This window comes from Leopardus geoffroyi, chromosome A3 (assembly GCF_018350155.1).
Source record: "Leopardus geoffroyi isolate Oge1 chromosome A3, O.geoffroyi_Oge1_pat1.0, whole genome shotgun sequence".
In the NCBI taxonomy this organism is placed as follows: Eukaryota; Metazoa; Chordata; class Mammalia; order Carnivora; family Felidae; genus Leopardus; species Leopardus geoffroyi.
Genome location: NC_059336.1, coordinates 132210388 through 132227884, shown reverse-complemented (window position 1 = coordinate 132227884; position 17497 = coordinate 132210388). Strand labels below are relative to the sequence as shown.

General features: G+C 36.2%; 1 protein-coding gene across 6 annotated transcripts in view; it reads right to left on the bottom strand.

Annotated features, from left to right (window-relative positions):
* The window catches only part of ROCK2 (Rho associated coiled-coil containing protein kinase 2), a 139522-nt gene that overhangs the window by 45081 nt on the left and 76944 nt on the right, over positions 1-17497 (bottom strand). For all 6 annotated transcript variants that reach the window (XM_045447707.1, XM_045447706.1, XM_045447709.1 and 3 more), the window contains exons 5-6: positions 10031-10291; positions 1015-1159 (exon numbers count right to left, since the gene is read on the bottom strand). In XM_045447707.1, coding sequence (XP_045303663.1) covers positions 1015-1159; positions 10031-10291 — 406 coding nt within the window. The remainder of the gene's footprint in view (positions 1-1014; positions 1160-10030; positions 10292-17497) is intronic.

Below are 17497 nucleotides of genomic sequence, written 5' to 3'. Positions count from 1 at the left end.
CAAAAACGGTCCGTGGCTAATTATTATTTAAATTTGAGACTTAACAAAATATTCTCATTTTTTTTTCAGTAATAATCATACTCAACTATCCCACAGATTTCACAGATTTTCCGCTATCAATTTTTTTAGGGACATCCTCTAGAAAATAAATTCTTCAATTTCTAAAAATAAATTTTCAACTCTGAAGTTATTTCATATAATGTTATCAGCCTTATCACACTTGCCCCAGAAAGTAGATTTAGCTATATCTGCCCTCATCCCCAAGCCAGATGATTCAGTCATTGGCTTCCTTAGCCACAAGATATTTTTGTGACCCCAGTACTTTGGAATCAGAAATCTTAAGAATGAAAGTGATGATATAAAAAAAGTTTTGGACTACATGAGCCTTTCAAATTTTGATTTGGTCACAGTGAAAGAAATTATTAAATATGCCTCTGAGTTTTCTGAGAATGAAATACTATTATAAAATATTTTTATCTTGATAGTCAAATAGGTCAATAACTATTAATGATTTTACTAGATTTACTAACCATAAATAAATACAACAGAAGAAACACAGTTGACAAGAATCAATTAGGTAACATAATTACATAAACTAAAGAGTACTTTTAATCCTCTATTATCATTGAAACAAATATTAACAGCTTTACATTTAAAATATTTACAACAAATACTCGGTCAAGAAAATCTTGGACTGGAGGCCCACTGCAGCTGTATACTTGCTTCTTATTCTAACACTGTCTTCATACCAAAAGGTCTACTGAAAGATTATTTCCAGCAGTATACTTTTAATGCCTTTTATAATCCACTAAATCACTGTGTCAGTACAAGGCTTGGTTTTAATTTTCCAATAACAACCTGTCATAACTGATAAAACTAATTCCACGTTTTAAAAAATTCCACTTCTTTCCACAGCACACAATTAATTTCCTCATATTTTCAAATTCTTCACTTAAAACTAAAGTGGTATCAGGTGGGTTTTTAAAAACAGAACAAGTTAAAATATTTACTTACCCACCAGCATCTCAAAAAGGAAAACACCCACAGACCACCAATCACATTCTCGCCCATAGTAACCATCACCCCCTTGTGATTTGAGAACCTCAGGTGAAATATAATCAGGTGTTCCAACTGCTGTATCACAATGCACCATGCCTGTCTGGGTAGAGAGCAGAGATCAAGAAAAACAGTTGTATGTAAAACCATAGACACATAAATGCAACTAACTCATTTATTATTATATACATAGTGGCTACAAATTGCTACCAATAGAGCTTCATTGCTGATATAGCTTTAGGAGGACAGAAGGTAAATGTATCACAAAATGCTTAGAAGTGTCAGGATTACGGGAAATCAAGGGTAACTTTTCAACTCTAAAATACAGGAGCTTCATCAATGAAAGAAGTAAAAAGTGGTACACTGCATGGGAATTCCATGCAAATCAACACCTTTTGTTACTTTTTCTTACACTACTAATTAGTTAGGAGGGCAGTTACAAGGAAGTACAAAACGTGATCTTAAGGCACTAACCTGGAGAAAAGAATTAGGAAGCTTTGGTATTTTCAAAGGAACCGGCAGTATTTAAGATTACAAAGAGCCTAGTTTGGAGGCTGGATAAAAATGGTTCTTATTATTAAGAAAAAAAATGGGGGAAATAGATCTAATGTTTAAATTAAAAGATCTTAACAGTTTGAAAGCTATACCACCAAGCTGCATATTTAGAAATACAGAGCTGTGGCACGAAGGTTATTTAACAAAATGATAAAAACACCATTATCTGTGTTTAGTTTTGGTGTGTAATAAGATACTCCCTATCTGATGTCTTTTTGACAAGGACAAGAACTATCATAAATACAAGTACGTGTGTGCATGTTGTAGCATATATATGTGTGTATGTTTGTATATGTGTGTGGGCTGTAAAATTAAATCAGTATAACAATATAACACTAAATAATACTCATTCACCTTTAGCTCTGTCCAAACCTGCTAAGATTTTATAGATGAATTTAAATGCCCTCCATTTCCTTTACCCGCCCAGTGAAAAGTATGTCACCCACGCTGCTCATAAGGAAGCTACATAAATTCCCCCATACTAAGTATTATGACTTTTCTTTGGGAAAAGGAAGTTCCATGTATTTTATAAATATGATTTATGTAAATGTATTTAATAGCAATAAAATATGTTAATCATAGGAAATTAATTTCAAAAACAATCTTTTCATTCCTCATATTAGCAACAATTCAATCATTTTACTTTCCCAAGAATACAGCAAATAGAGCATAAAAGCCATTTTAGTTTGAATACAAATAAAATAAAAGTTCTGAAAATAATGGGGCAAATTATGAGGGTGATAATTTGTATGGATCAGTACTTAGGATAAAAGATGAAAAAATCAGTACCTGACTTCAAAATGCAGAGCATAAAATCAATTTTTATCATGGACTATCCTAAACTTCTACTAGAGGAAACATTAAGAGATTGATTGATTGATTGATTGATTTTCTATTTGAGGGGGGGGGGAGGGAGGGAGGGAAACATTAAGAGATTTATTTATTTATTTATTTATTTATTTTCTATTTGAGAGAGAGAGAGAGAGAGAGAGAGAGAGAGAGAGAGAGAGGGAGGGAGGGAGGGAGGGAGGGAATCCCAAGTAGGCCCTGCACTATCAGCCCGGGTGGAACCTGAGGCAGGGCTCAATTCCACAAACCGTGAGATCATGACCTCAGCCAAAATCAAAAGTTGGCCACCCAACCGAATCACTCAGGTGCCCCAGAAATTAGACTTAAAACAAAATTAGTTGGCATTCAAAGGTTTAGAGGAAGGAGAGGAAAGGGTAAGACACAAAAGTAACTGGCATAAAGTTAGGCTGTAAAGGCTTGGGTAAGTCAGGCTTGAAAGGAGGGCCCACGACATGACAGCTAGGGCAGAAAAAGAGCAAAAGTAAAGAAACAAGAATGACGTCATATAAAGCAAATTCAAGAAATGCAGTGAAGTCCCAATCAGCGAACAGTAAAGCTTCACAACAATGAAGACAGGAAAGGTAAGATGGAGACCAAGTTTAATAATCACTTGCAGAATACTTTCACAGGACTAAAGAACTGAGTTAATAGCACTCTGCTTTTGGAAAAATATTCCAACCATAGTTTCTGACCAGCATATTGGAGGTTGAAATTTTTTTAAAAAAACATTTGGGAAAGATATTTTAAAATTATCTCCTGGAGACGTCCTCATATGATATGAGTACAGAATCCACATTTATGACAAGTCTCTTAACGTATTCTAAAGAAATACAGGAAGGACAAACCAGACACTAAAAAGACCTGGTTTACCTATGGGGTGGTGGGTGAGAGAACAGGGTGGAAAGAAGGAAGTATGGGAGTGGGTAGTAGGAGTAAGGAGGCAGGGATCCTTCTCTGAGCATGCAGTTGTACAGTTTTAATCTGAAAACCAGGGAAATGTTTCACACATCTTAAAAACTATAAATAAACAATTAATATCAACCAGGATGTGTGTGAGGGAGGTACACTAAATGGAATACATATAGTAAGAAATGAACCTGTTTTGTAAATTAACAACATAACCACAATAAATGGGGTAAGGATAAAAGAAATGACCTAAGTAACTTTGGAAAACAGTGTCTTTAACATATGCTATAAGGCTAAACACAAAAGGAACTGCACAAAAAATAATACATTCTAATTAATAAATCTGTTTGTCACAGAGGTAGGAACTGGTAATTCTGAAATAATTTTAAGTGTATCCTAGAGGTGAACAAGTAGGTAAAGACAGTGTAGACAATGAGAGCCAGGTTTCTCAGTGACTGAAAAAGCAATTATCAAACAGAAAGGAGGAGGATGCGAATGAACCCTGCGGTGTAGGACAAGAATCAGAATTATCAGTATGAACTCAGAACTTTTAGTAGCCTATATATACAGACCCATAAGTACAGAATTAAGTACGAATGTGTGTGCATGTGGATTAGCACATATAGTCTCTTTGGTATACACGTGTCTGCTGACCAGGCCTAGAAATAATGACACTCCAGGGGCAAGAAGCACATCGAGCGCCCAAATACTGATTTCTAAATACCATTCTTTTTGTTGTTAAGTTTTATTTATTTATTTTGAGAGACAGAGAGCGTGGGGTAGAAGAGGGGCAGAGAAGGAGAAAGAGAGAATCGCCAGCAGGGTTTGCACTGCCAGCAGAGAGCCCGACACGGGGCTCGAACCCACGAACTGCGAGATCGTGACCTGAGCCGAAACCAAGAGTCAGACACTCAATCGACTGACTGAGCCACCCAGGCGCCCCTCTAAATCCCATTCTTGGATAAGAGAAATCTGGGCTTCTTAGAGAAGCAGCTGATTCCAGAGCTGGGACAGAGAAAATACAAGACAAGTCTTCAACCTACACTGCCAAAAAAGAAGAAAATGCTCCAAAAAGGAGGTGTGTCCAAAGGACATAGGAGTAACCTGAGGAGCTTTTGCAAGATAAGAAAACTTTGGAGTGAGTTTCAAGGTATGAGTAGGAATCTGCCAAGTAAACTGTATTCAACATCATATATGAAGGCCAGGAATCATGAAATTATTGATTTCATGGCATAAAAAACAACTAAATGTAATTTAAGACCCCTGAACCATAAGGTACAAAAGGTCAAATGATAGAGAATGAGGGTGAAAAGTGGAAGGGATCATGTCATCATAAGAAGCTTTGTATGATGGGGTGCGTGGGTGGCTCAATCAGTTAAGCGTCCGACTTTGGCTCAGGTCATAATCTCACAGTTTGAGTTCAAGCCCCGCGTTGGGCTCTGTGCTGACAGCTTGGAGCCCGGAGCCTGCTTCAGATTCTATGTCTTCTTCTCTCTCTGCCCCTCCCCAATTTGTTCTCTATGTCTCTCAAAAAATAAATAAACGTAAAAAAAAAAACTTTTTTTTTTAAAGAGAAAAAAAGAAAGAAAGAAAGAAAGAAAGAAAGAAAGAAAGAAAGAAAGAAAGAAAGAAAGAAAGAAAGAAAAGAAAAGAAAAGAAAAAGAAAGGAAGGAAGGAAGGAAGGAAGGAAGGAAGGAAGGAAGGAAGAGGCTTCATAGGACAAGCTAAGGAGTTTGAACTTTATTCAGTAGATGACAGAAATCTAAGCAGGAGAGCAACATAAACAGGTATGTATTTTCAAAAACTTCCTCAAAAATACTTTAAATAGATCAGATTAAATGGTTGCTAAAATATATCTGGCATTTTATAATGGATAAAGTATCATAAATGAAGAGATTTACTAAAAACACAAAATCAGTCCATCACAAATCATGAGGTTGGTCCAGGAAACTATTCTTAAACGCTTCCTGTAATGGGGCACCTGGGTGGCTCAGTCGAGTGAGCATCTGACTCGGTTTCAGCTCAGGTCATGATCTAATGTTTCTTGGGTTCGAGCCCTGCATCAGGCTCTGTGCTGACAGCAGGGAGCCTACATGGGAATCTCTGTCTTCCTCTCTCTCTCCCAGTCCCTTCCCCACTCACATGCTATCTCTCTCAAAAATAAATAGACATTTATGGGGCGCCTGGGTGGCTCAGTCGGTTGAGCGTCTGACTTCAGCTCAGGTCATGATCTTGCTGGGTTTGTGGGTTCGAGGCCCGCGTCAAGCTCTGTGCTAACAGCTCAGAGCCTGGAGCCTCTTCAGATTCTGTGTCTTCTCCTCTCTCTGCCCTTCCCATGCTCATGCCGTCTCTCAATAATAAATAAACGTTAAAAAAAAAACCAGACATTTAAAAAATAATAATAAATGCTTCCTGTGAAAGTGGGAAAACTTGTAAATGGCGTTCTTAATTATCAGACACATTAAGGCCTCAGCTTGACTGCTACATAGGCAGGAGTCTATTTGCTTCATTTTAATAATTAAAAATAAGTACTTGCACCAGGAGCTCCTTTCTCAAATAGGCACATCCCCTGCCTCATAACCTTCTCGGGCTAGTGGAAAGTCCTACTTCTTCTTGTGTTCTATCTAAAAACAGCCCAACTGGTTTAGAAGCCCATCTCCGTTGGCACTACACAGCGCCCAAGGCACAAAAAGCTGCCTGTTATTCCAGTTATCTCCTGGGGTACCAATTATTACTTTCATTTGGGCTCTGGTTACAAAGCTGCATAGCTTTTGAATGGTCTGTCCCGACCGCGTCCAAAAACCTGTTCTTCTTCATGTATAATTTTGCAGAAAATAGGGTTTTTTCAGAAACTCGAGTAGAAACACCTCCATTTTTAAAAACTGATGTCATTTCTAGAAGGGTTAAGAACAGTAACAATTTGCCAATTAGCTTTTAAAGAAGTATAGCCTCAATTTAATCAAATAGTATACACTAGAATATTCAGGGTTATAATTTTACATTATTTCTAGGTAATTTAAAACACTAATGTAAAATGTGCCTTAAAAGTTGGTAAAGTGGCTATGAAGTGCCTAATGACGAGCAAAGGAGAAACTCAATTCACCCAACACAGCAAGTAATTTCAATAGCAGTACTTCTCGGCTATCATGGAGATACACCTAGATATAAACATACTACACTGGGGCATTCACGTACATCTACATATCTTTTCCAGAGAGAAAAAGAACAACAGCATCAAAAAAACCCTGTATTAACCACAATTTATTAATGAGCGAACTTAATGAGATATACCATTACTCTTAATGAACTGTGACAGTAACAAATTAGTCTAGTCCTTGTATAATTTTTAGTTGTATTTTATTTTTGCATTTATCTATGGCATATTGTTTCATATGATGCCAGAAGAGCTAAAAAATAATTTGAGAGTCTCGGTCAATATTGTAGTAAAGGGTTGGCAAACTTTCCTTTAAAGGGCCAGTAAATATTTTAGATTTTGTGGCCACACAGGATCTCTATCTACTACCTTCTGTCTTTTTTTTTTTAACGATCTTTTAAAACCGGACAAACCGTTTTTAGTACAAGACAGGCCACAGGCCAGACCTGACCCACACCCCAGGGTGCTGATCCCACCCACAGACAAGCAGACGAAAGAGAATGAAGCCAGGAGCACCTCTAACAGCTTGGAGGCCATAATGAGAATCAAACAGAGGCAGATAAAGTGATGAACCTGAAATATGCAACAGCACTATTTACATTAACAGCTAAAATAACAAGATTATGAATTCTATGTACTATAGTTTTTAATAAAAAACTCCTTCGTTCTTCAACATACATAGTTGTTCTCATCATTATTATTACTTGAGGCATGGAAGTTTGGGGTAAAACAAACAACATTTTTAAACTTCAATATTTAAAAAATACCTATTTCACTACATGGAAAATAAGAATTTCTGTTAGAAAGACACAAACGGGTAGCTGACCAGAAGATCTGTGGAATCACTACCGAGATTACATAAGGAATTCTTCACTTCAACAAGTTGCTTTTAAAAGGGTCAAAAGACACACACAAGTAATTCAAGAGATAAACGACTAGCAATTACATGAAGAAAAGTTTGCTATCATTAGTTATGAAAGAAATGCAATTTCTTTTTTAAGCTACTACCTTACACCCATGGAACTGGTAAGAGTTAGAGAGTGAGTAATAGGAAGGGGGAGTGCCGACACGGAGACAGGGTCGCTAATGCACTACTAGCAAGGGCTGTAACAATCACAGCCATTCCAGAGGTCAGGTAGTTTGTACTTTACGTATCCTCTGAGTCAGCAGTCCCACCTCTAGGTATGTATTAGAGGAAACCCTTGTCAGAATACACATGGGCCACACCTAAAGATGTTCAACATCTAAGTTTAACTAGATTCAACATGGCACTGTTGGTGGCAGGGGAATGGATGTGGCCTAGGAATCCAACATAAGGGGGAATAAGTAAAATTAACAGATAGACCCTACGGAATACTAAGAAGCAATGAGCTAATTTACATATATTAGAAAAGATATAAAACAGTGTTGAGCGAAAAAAGTTTAAAAAAATGACATTCATGCCATGATACCATTTATACATATGTACATCGTTATCAATAGCGTGCAAGAACTTATAGCAAACACATGACACTGGTTGTTTATCAGGGAAAGAGAGAATAAGACTGAAACAGAAAGGGGGAAAACATTATAAAATAAAAACAAGATGAAGCCTTTCTGTTGACTACTAACAACAATAAGTGATGAACCAAGGATTATAATTAGCTCAGCTATATGTACCTGACTTAAAAAATAGTACATAATTATATAAACCACATTTTATTTTGTCTTATTAAGAGACAATTTAAGATATTTAAATTGCTAAATTTAGTATTCACTTACATGCTTGTAAGATTATGCTATAAATACCATATTCTGTCCTGTTTCTCACACTCTCACACTCTATATACCCCTCTTTCCTTAGTCATTTTCATTTTCACTACCCTAAAAACATGTGACGTGACTTATTTCTCTACACCCTCCCAGAAGTTTTTGGTTTAATTAGAATCAGAATACACTCATGGAAGTTCAACACACAAACATCACTCACTTTGTACAACAGACATAAAAAAGTTTAGCATCCTATTAGAAATTATTTTATACTTTATTTTCATTGAAGATAATTTTTACTATTAACCATTTCATACTATTTACTATTAACCATTTCATACCACAAGAGGGAGCTCTAGGGACAAATGCTCCATCTATTAAACACGGACTCATGAATGCAGAACATGGACACAAGCACAAAATCCAGGAAGAAGACCAAAGGAGAAAGGAATGTTAAGTATTGGTTGAGTAGACAGGGCATACAAACCTAGATACGTGAAAATGGCCTATGAAACACAGCACAAATTCTAAATAAGTAAGAACATTAGGAAAGTGATCCATCAGGTTAGGATCATAAGGAAGACTTTCTAAATGAGGTAAAATCTGAGCTGAGCTTGGAACATTACAGATCGCTGATGGGGGCAGTATGATCTATAGAAGTGAATGTCACACAGGTGGCATGAGTAAGAGGCAAAGAGAAGGAAAATCAGCTTACTTCAAAATAAATATCTTTATAAGATATTCTTTTTTTCTTTGATAAAGTATTCTGGTTATGAAATATGAATAGCTATACAGGCATACTGGAAGGTTATAAACACCATACAAAAGATGGCATCCAGTTTGCTGTCAATTTACATTAACATTTAGAAAGTCTGATGGATGTAAGTCACCCCCCAAGATCCAACAGGGAAACTAAAAAACGAAACAGGAATTATATGGTACACTTATAGAGAAAAAGAGATAAATTTTACAACAGGAATAAATCAACATAATCAGCTATGACGTTAACACTACTGAATCTATTGATCAAAATGTGAATTGTTTACCAGGTAAAGTACACAACAGATGATGTCCCCAAATTTATTCAATGTGGTTGACACAGACAGGGTTAGCAGGTGATAGGATCATAAACTTCTTACCTTAGCTTTTTTTTTTTAAAGGAAAAATACAGAAATAATAATGGTGATGGAAATACCCATGTACCTTAATTTATATTTTGTGTCTTATTTCTTCACCTGGATCATTTAAGACATGCAGTAGTTTTGATTGGTAGCAACTGCTTATCAACATTCTATGAGGAAGATGCCTAAAGTTATTTGCATTCTTATTTCTCTTAGATTCACCAAATCCAATGCTACATAATTATAAATAAAGCACTCTGTAACAAGATGATCAGTTAAAGTTTTGTTTCAGTCACTACACAGTTAGCAAAACTAAATTTATCTTTGCTCAAAAAAAATAAAGATTTGAAGTTTCTTTTATTTTTGTTTTTAAAAAGTAGCATTTTGGGGGGAGCCTGGTGGCTCAGTCAGTTCAGCGTCTGACTTTGTTTTAGGTCATAATCTCGCGGTCCGTGAGTTCGAGCCCCGCATCGGGCTCTGTGCCGACAGCTCAGAGCCTGGAGCCTGCTTCGGATTCTGTGTCTCCCCCTCTCTCTGCCGCTCCCCAGCTCATGCTCTGTCTCTCTCTCTCTCTCTCAAAAATAAATAAGGATTAAAAAAAATTGCTTTTTAAAGTAGCTTTTACTTGCTTATTACTTACTTCATCCATCTTCATACATGTGCCAAAATCTGCTAACTTTAGGTGTCCATGTTTATCCAAGAGCATGTTGTCAGGCTTTACATCTCTGTGAATGAGACCCATGGAGTGTATGGCATCCAGAGCAAGAACAACTTCAGCAGTATAAAATTTGGCCCACTTTTCAGGTACATCATAGTTACTCATAAGGTTTACAAGATCTCCACCAGGCATGTACTCCATTACCATGTACAGATACTTATCATCTTGAAAAGCACAAAAGAGCTGGAAAACAAAATGGGAAGGAAAAAACACTTTTTTTAGAAAAAAGAAAACCAAAAGCTTAATAGGAACAAAACCCAAAAGTATCATTACTGCTGAAAAAGGCAAATTATTTTACAACCAAGAGTTTAATTTTATGAAATCTTTGATTTTAGATTTGGACATCTTTAACGGAAAAGGAAGTATCAGACAAAACTTTTTATATGGTTATCTTCCTCATGCTTATTGACAAGAAATACATAAATGAGTCATTTTCCCTCTTAGAGAATACAAAAATCTATTTAAATAGAAATATTTTAAAAGAGGGGCGCCTGGGTGGCTCAGTTGGGCAAGCGTCCGCCCTTGGGCTCAGGTCACGATCTTGCAATCCATGAGTTCGGGCCCTGCATCAAGCTCTGTGCTGACGCAGAGCCTGGAGCCTGCCTCAGACTCACTCTCACTCTCTCTCTGTCCCTCCCTTGCTCATGCTCTCTCTCGCAAAAATAAACAAACATTAAAAAAAAGAAAAGAAATATTTAAAAAAAAATTTTTTTTTAACGTTTATTTATTTTTGAGACAGAGAGAGACAGAGCATGAACGGGGGAGGGGCAGAGAGAGAGGGAGACACAGAATCGGAAACAGGCTCCAGGCTCTGAGCCATCAGCCCAGAGCCCGACGCGGGGCTCGAACTCACGGACCGCAAGATCGTGGCCTGGCTGAAGTCGGACGCTTAACCGACTGCGCCACCCAGGCACCCCATTTAAAAGAGAAACCGTAAAAATGAGGAACATAAAAGGTAAAAAAAAAAAAAAAAAAAACAACCAAAGAATTCATAATTAAAAAAAAACAGCTTTCTGAAAACAAAACAAGTTACTGCACCTAATTCACAGAGAAGAAAGCTGAGGAGATAGAGGCAGTTGAGAAAAACCTTTGAGATACCACATTCGATGGACAGAAGAAGAGGGAGTAAGCACCATACCACTGGAAAAGAGCGAGTCCCTGGTAGCCACAGTTAAAACAGGGCCTTCTCCTCTCCTATTCTCCACGATTTGCTCCTAAGCAGCATATGGCAGGTGCTACCAGCACCTAGACTAGAACAGTAGCAGTGGGACCAGAGATATTACACCTAGCTAGGTTGCTACTGACCCCCCCCCCCCGAGAGACAGGAATCACAAATTCAGAAGAAAAGTTATTTGTATATTCCACCCACGTCCCACCCCACGCCCCCAGAAGCAAGCAACACAAACAGAAAAGGTTTCCATAAATAGGGAAAAACTAGAACCAAAGCAATAACTCATGCTCTAAGAAAAAGAATTCCTACAAATCAATTATTTCAAACAAACAAACAACGTAATGGGAAAATGAGGAGACTTAAGCACGCATAAGAAGATACTCACATAAGAAGATATTCAAAGACGAAAAGGCATGAAATTTCATTAAAGAAAGGTAAATTTAAATCACTGTGAAAGAAACACCACTTCACAAGCACAAAAATGATCAACTTTTAAAAGTGACAATACCAAGTGCTGGCAAGGACAAAGGGAACTTAGAAACTAAACCTCTATAACCACATTGAAAAAAAAGCTATTACCACCTACTAAGATAGACTACAGGTACCCAAAAATGCCACTCCTAGGAATAAACGCAGCAGAATTAAGTACAAGAACATTTACAGGGCACCTGGGTGGCTCAGTTGGTTAAGCATCCGACTTCGGGTCAGGTCATGATCTCACGGTTCGTGAGTTCAGGCCCCGCGTCGGGCTCTGTGCTGACAGCTCAGAGCCTGGAGCCTGCTTCTGATTCCGTGTCTCCCTCCCCTCAGCTCCTCCCCTGCTCACACTCTGTCTCTCTCCCAAAAATAAATAAAGATTAAAAAAAAGAAATTAAAAAGAAGAAACATTTACACTACTTGTAACAAATAAAATTTTGAAATATACCAATAAATTATGATATAGACATGCAATGGAATAAAACACAGCAATGAAATTAATAAACTGTAGCAATCTAGATTAGATAACTCTTTCCAACATAATGCTGAACAAAAAAGCTAGATACAAAAGAGATATTCAGCGATTTCACTTATATAAAGTTCAAAAAACAGGAAAACTAAAGATCATGGGTGCTTGTTTAGGTGATACACGAGAAGGAAAAGCAAGGAAATGATTACTAATAAAGTCAGAAGAGTGGTTATTTTCGGCGGAACACACGGAGGTAGTGATTAGGAAAGAGTGCAAGAGAACGTCTGGAATTGTTTATTTTTTGACAATGTTTATTTTTTGACCTGAGTAGTAAATACATGGGTGTTTGCTTTGTGATAAATCCTGTTGTTTGTTTTATAAATTTCTCGATGTATGTCACAAATAAAATCTTTTTTTTTTTTTTGTTTTAAAGTATGACATGGGGCACCTGGGTGGTTTAGCCTGTTAAGCGTACAACTTTGGCTCACAGTTCGTGGGTTCGAATCCCACATCAGGCTCTGTTCTGACAGCTCGGAGCCTGGAGCCTGCTTCAGATTCTATGTCTCCCTCCCTCCCCCTGCTTGTGCTCTTTCTCCCAAAAATAAACATGAAGAAAAAAATTTTTAAGACAAAAAAAAATATTTTAAAGTATGACAAAATTAAAGCAGGACTCAAAAGGAAATTTATAACTTCAAATGCATTTATAGGTATTTCTCCTTATCCTTTCACTATCCAATAATCACACAGGCCTCTGCACTGTAAAGTAAGGACAATAAAAATTAGGCAGATAAAGAAACTAGAAAAGAACAATATACATCTAAAGAAAACTGGAGCTATGGAATTTTTTTAAAGCAGTAAATAATTACAAAAAAAAAAAAGTAAGGGTGTTATTTTGTAAATAAAACAAAAAGAAACACATTAAGACTAAAAAATGTACATATACTCTATTCAATACAAAAGTGGAAAAGAAGACGGATACCGTCACAGAAAATATAAACTGACTCAAGAGGTAAATAAAAACCTGAACTAGTCAAAAATCACGTGAGAAAAATAAAAAGGATGATAACAGATCTAGTTGGGAAGAAGGAAAGGAGGGATTGAGTACAGAAAAAACATCCGAGTTTTAGGACAGCAAGCGCTCTCTCAGAAGAAAGGGAGAAAAGATTGGGTAGGAGAGCAAAAAGTCTTTCAAGAATTCTTGAAATTTTTTAGTACTTCAAAATTAAAAGATTAAAATTAGCTATGGAAAAATGTTAAAATTTTCTAAACATATGTAAGACCAAAACCAAAGAATGCTTCCAGATGGCTTATCAGGCAAGCAAGAAAAGCCATTTACCAATAGCGAATTAGTTAAGTTGTGTTTCGTTGCATCAGCGGAAGAAATGTGTCCAGCGGAAATCAACTCAAGGCTATCAGTCTTTCAACAACAGTTGCTCAAGGAGTTGAGGACACTGGGGGCAATATCAGTAGTCAATTAAAAAACAAGGTAAACGATTTTGAGTGGTTTTTCTCAGCTCTTGGTGAGTCAACAGATGTTGCTGATACTATGCAGTTGTTACCATTTATTGGAGGAGTTAAGTGCCAAATTTGAAGTAAAGAATCAGCCTCTATAAACAGTCTGCATAGGTCAACTATAGGCAAAAATACTTTCGAAGAAGCTGAGAAAACACTAATTCAGTACAAACTGAAGTAGGTGTGTTAACAAAAGACGGTGGTAAAAATGTATGTGGAGCAGAAAAGGTTTTTATTGGACAAATTTACAAAGCTTGTGAAAATGTATGACATTTAAGTCTGTAGTTAGTCTCTGTAATACTGATCTTCTATAAGAACTCAGTGGAACATACATTTGAATCTCATGTAATAAATGAATGCTATTAATGGTTGTTATTTGCTCTTTGTGGACTTAACCATCTTCATCTGTTTTTGTCAGAAATAGAAGATGTGTATCCTGACTCACTTTCCATACAGCAATTCAATCAACGGCTTAGCACTGGTGAAGTTTTATTGCAATGATCTGAGCTTAGAGCTGAAACTGAAATTTTTCTCATCAAGACCATCCTCAACTACTACTACTGAACACTCAATAGCATGGAAATTAGCTTTAGCTGCAGCCTTAATAATGTTTTGTAATTAATACAACCTAAAATGACAAGGTAAAATAGGGCTTATATACAAAACTTAAACTTTTGATGACTGCTAACATCAAGCCCCTTTTTGTACTTCCCATTGCTATCAAAATCAAAACAAGAAGTGAGCTCTCCACTCAAGTGCACAAATTTGCAAGGGATGTATTTTCTGAGTCTCACAGTTCCAACAGTATTTTTTTTTCTTTTTGCTGTTTCATGTTCAAAATCCATTTAAACTCTGTAATTGAGAAGCTTCTACCCAATCTGCAATTGGAAGTAACTAACCTGCAGTGTGATGACATTGTTACAATGTAAATATCAAGATAAGAATTTAACAGAATTCTATAAACATCTTCCAAGTGATAAATATGCTCAATCAGAATCCTCTGCTCGAGGTCAGCATCAAGTCATAAATAAAGTATTGGTATATACTCTTAACAAGTGATGAAAATGGCACTTTACCTCTGTAGTCTTTCCCTAAAAACTCATAACCTGAATCTAAATAATGAGAAAAACATCAAATTCTAATAGAAGACTATACACATATCCTACGATATTAACTGATAAGTAATCCTTAAAGTTGTAAAGGTCATCAAAAACAAGGAAGTCTGAGAAATTCCCATAGCCAAGAGGAGCCTAAGAAGATACGATAACTAAATGTAGTAACATACTATCTTGGATGGGATCCTGGAACAGAAAGAGAGCACAGGTAAAAATTAAGAAAAACTGAATCAATTATGGACTTGAGTTAATATAATGTATCAATACTGGTTCATTATTTGTAACAAATGTACAAAACTATGATGTTAATAGAGGAAACATTACAGGGTGGGAGGGTGGTGGTATTATGAGAGCTCTCTACCATCTCCTCAAGTTTTTCTATAAATGTAAAACTTTTTAAAAATAAATCCTATTAATAAATAAAAAATAAACCATATGCTGTTGGATAATAGTATCTGGCAGTACCTACCTGTGTGAAAAGGTATTTTCTAATAAAATATGTAAAAAATCTTATTACACATTAGCATTAATAGAACATCTACAAACATTGACTGTGAACCCCAATTCAACAAAATGTTATTGCCCCAGAAAATAAATTCACTCTTCTCCTTAACAGACTTGTATTTTAAAAAATTGTACTTTTTATCACATTTTGAATTTCATCAACAATGTGTAGAAATGTGTTTTCTTATTATATGAACTATCAACGTAAAATCTTTGATTTGTGGCCATCTTGGGCCACAAAATTTAAAATATGTACTAACTGCCCCTTTACAAAAAAAAAAAAAAAAAAAATTGCCAATTTCTGGTGTGACTGAACCATGGTAAGACCGGCCATGGTTGGTAACTGTTGAGGCTGATTGAACAGTACACAGGGATTCAATATACCTTCTTTCTACTTTGGGGTACATTCGAAGTTTATCATAATAAATTTTAAAAGCTAAAATATTTGTCATTAAATATACTGAAAATTTTTGCTTAAAAGATTTGCAAGCCAGGGGCACCTGGGTGGCTCAGTCCATTAAGTGTCCAACTTCAGCTCAGGTCATGATCTCCCAGTCAGTGAGTTCAAGCCCCACATCAGGCTCTGTGCTGACAGCTCAGAGCCTGGAGCCTGCTTCAGATTCCGTGTCTCCCTCTCTCCCTGCCCCTCCCCCACCACTCAAAAATAAACATTAAAAAAAAAAAAAAAAAAGATTTGCAAGTAAGTTCAATTCAGCCTCAGGGAATGAAGAGTTTCTATTTTATATAACTGTACCAAAGCTCAGAAAAAAGTGGTATGTTTCTCAACTATTTATTAGGGTAGTCTCACCATGATACGAAAACCAATCAAGAAAGCCCATGTGTTTTTTTTGTTTATTTCTATGAATATAATTTATTGTCAAATTGGCTGACATACAACAACCAGTGCTCATCCTGCCCTCCTCAATGCCCATCACCCATTAAAAAAAAAACAACTTTGAATTAAATCAAAGGTCAAATGTCACTTATACACACAGACAAACAATTCCTTAAAATATTAGTAAATCAAATTCAGTACTCTATTCAGAATACAAAATTATAGCAAGTGGCATTTTCTTTACATTTTATACTACCTTGAAAAAAATTTAGTGTACTATAGTAACAGGTTAAACAAAAAAAACCATCTTGAAAGCAGCTAAAGAAAACATTTTTAAATACTTCGTTATTCCTGAATAAAAAGGACTTGGTGAGCTAAAAGCACAAATAGACCAAATCCTTTACTAGCTTACTCAGAAAGCTTCAACAAACATCAGACTTAATCATTAAGTTTAAAATAATAAAAAAGAGAAGGATAAAAATTTCTACTAATTCAACATTATACTGAAAGACTGAACCAATGTTATTTTTTTGGCATTTCATAACGTCTACATTTTTAAAAACCAATTTTCTTATGCCTGAGTTTCTTCTGAACATATTTGATGGCAAACAGTTTACTGAAAACCAAACTGTATACAGAGAGATATACTATCCTGTTATGGGAGGGCTTAATATTCCAAAATAATCCAAAGAACCAAAAATATCTATCAATTAAAGCAATGCAAGAAAAAACTGTAGTGTATTTTTTTAACAGAATGAAAGGCTAATTCTAACTTCATAGAAGAAAATGATTAAGAACTGCCACAAAAATATTATAAAAGGAAATCAATGAGAAGACGTGCCCTACCAGATACAACAATGTGATTTTAGTGCAGGAACAAATAACAAACCAAAATAACAGAACAGAGTCAAAAGAAATTCATGTGTATATGGTAATTTAGTCAATGATATAAAGGACATTTCATTTATTTCATGGGAAAAAGGCATTTCTACAAATGGTATTGGGCATGGCTGCCCATGTGTGAAAATCTCACACATATAAAAAAATAAATTCCCGGTGACTCAGAAATAGACTCCCACTCCTCTCAAAATTAAAATGTAACAAGTTAGGGGCGCCTGGGTGGCTCAATTGGTTAAGCTTCCGACTTCAGCTCAGGTCATGATCTCACAGTTGGTGGGTCCGAGCCTCGCGCTGGGCTCTCTACTGACAGCTCAGAGCCTGGAGCCTGCTTCAGACTCTGGGTCCCCCTCTCTCTCTGCCCTCCCACTTGTACTCTGTCTTTCTCTCTCCCTCTCAAAAATAAATA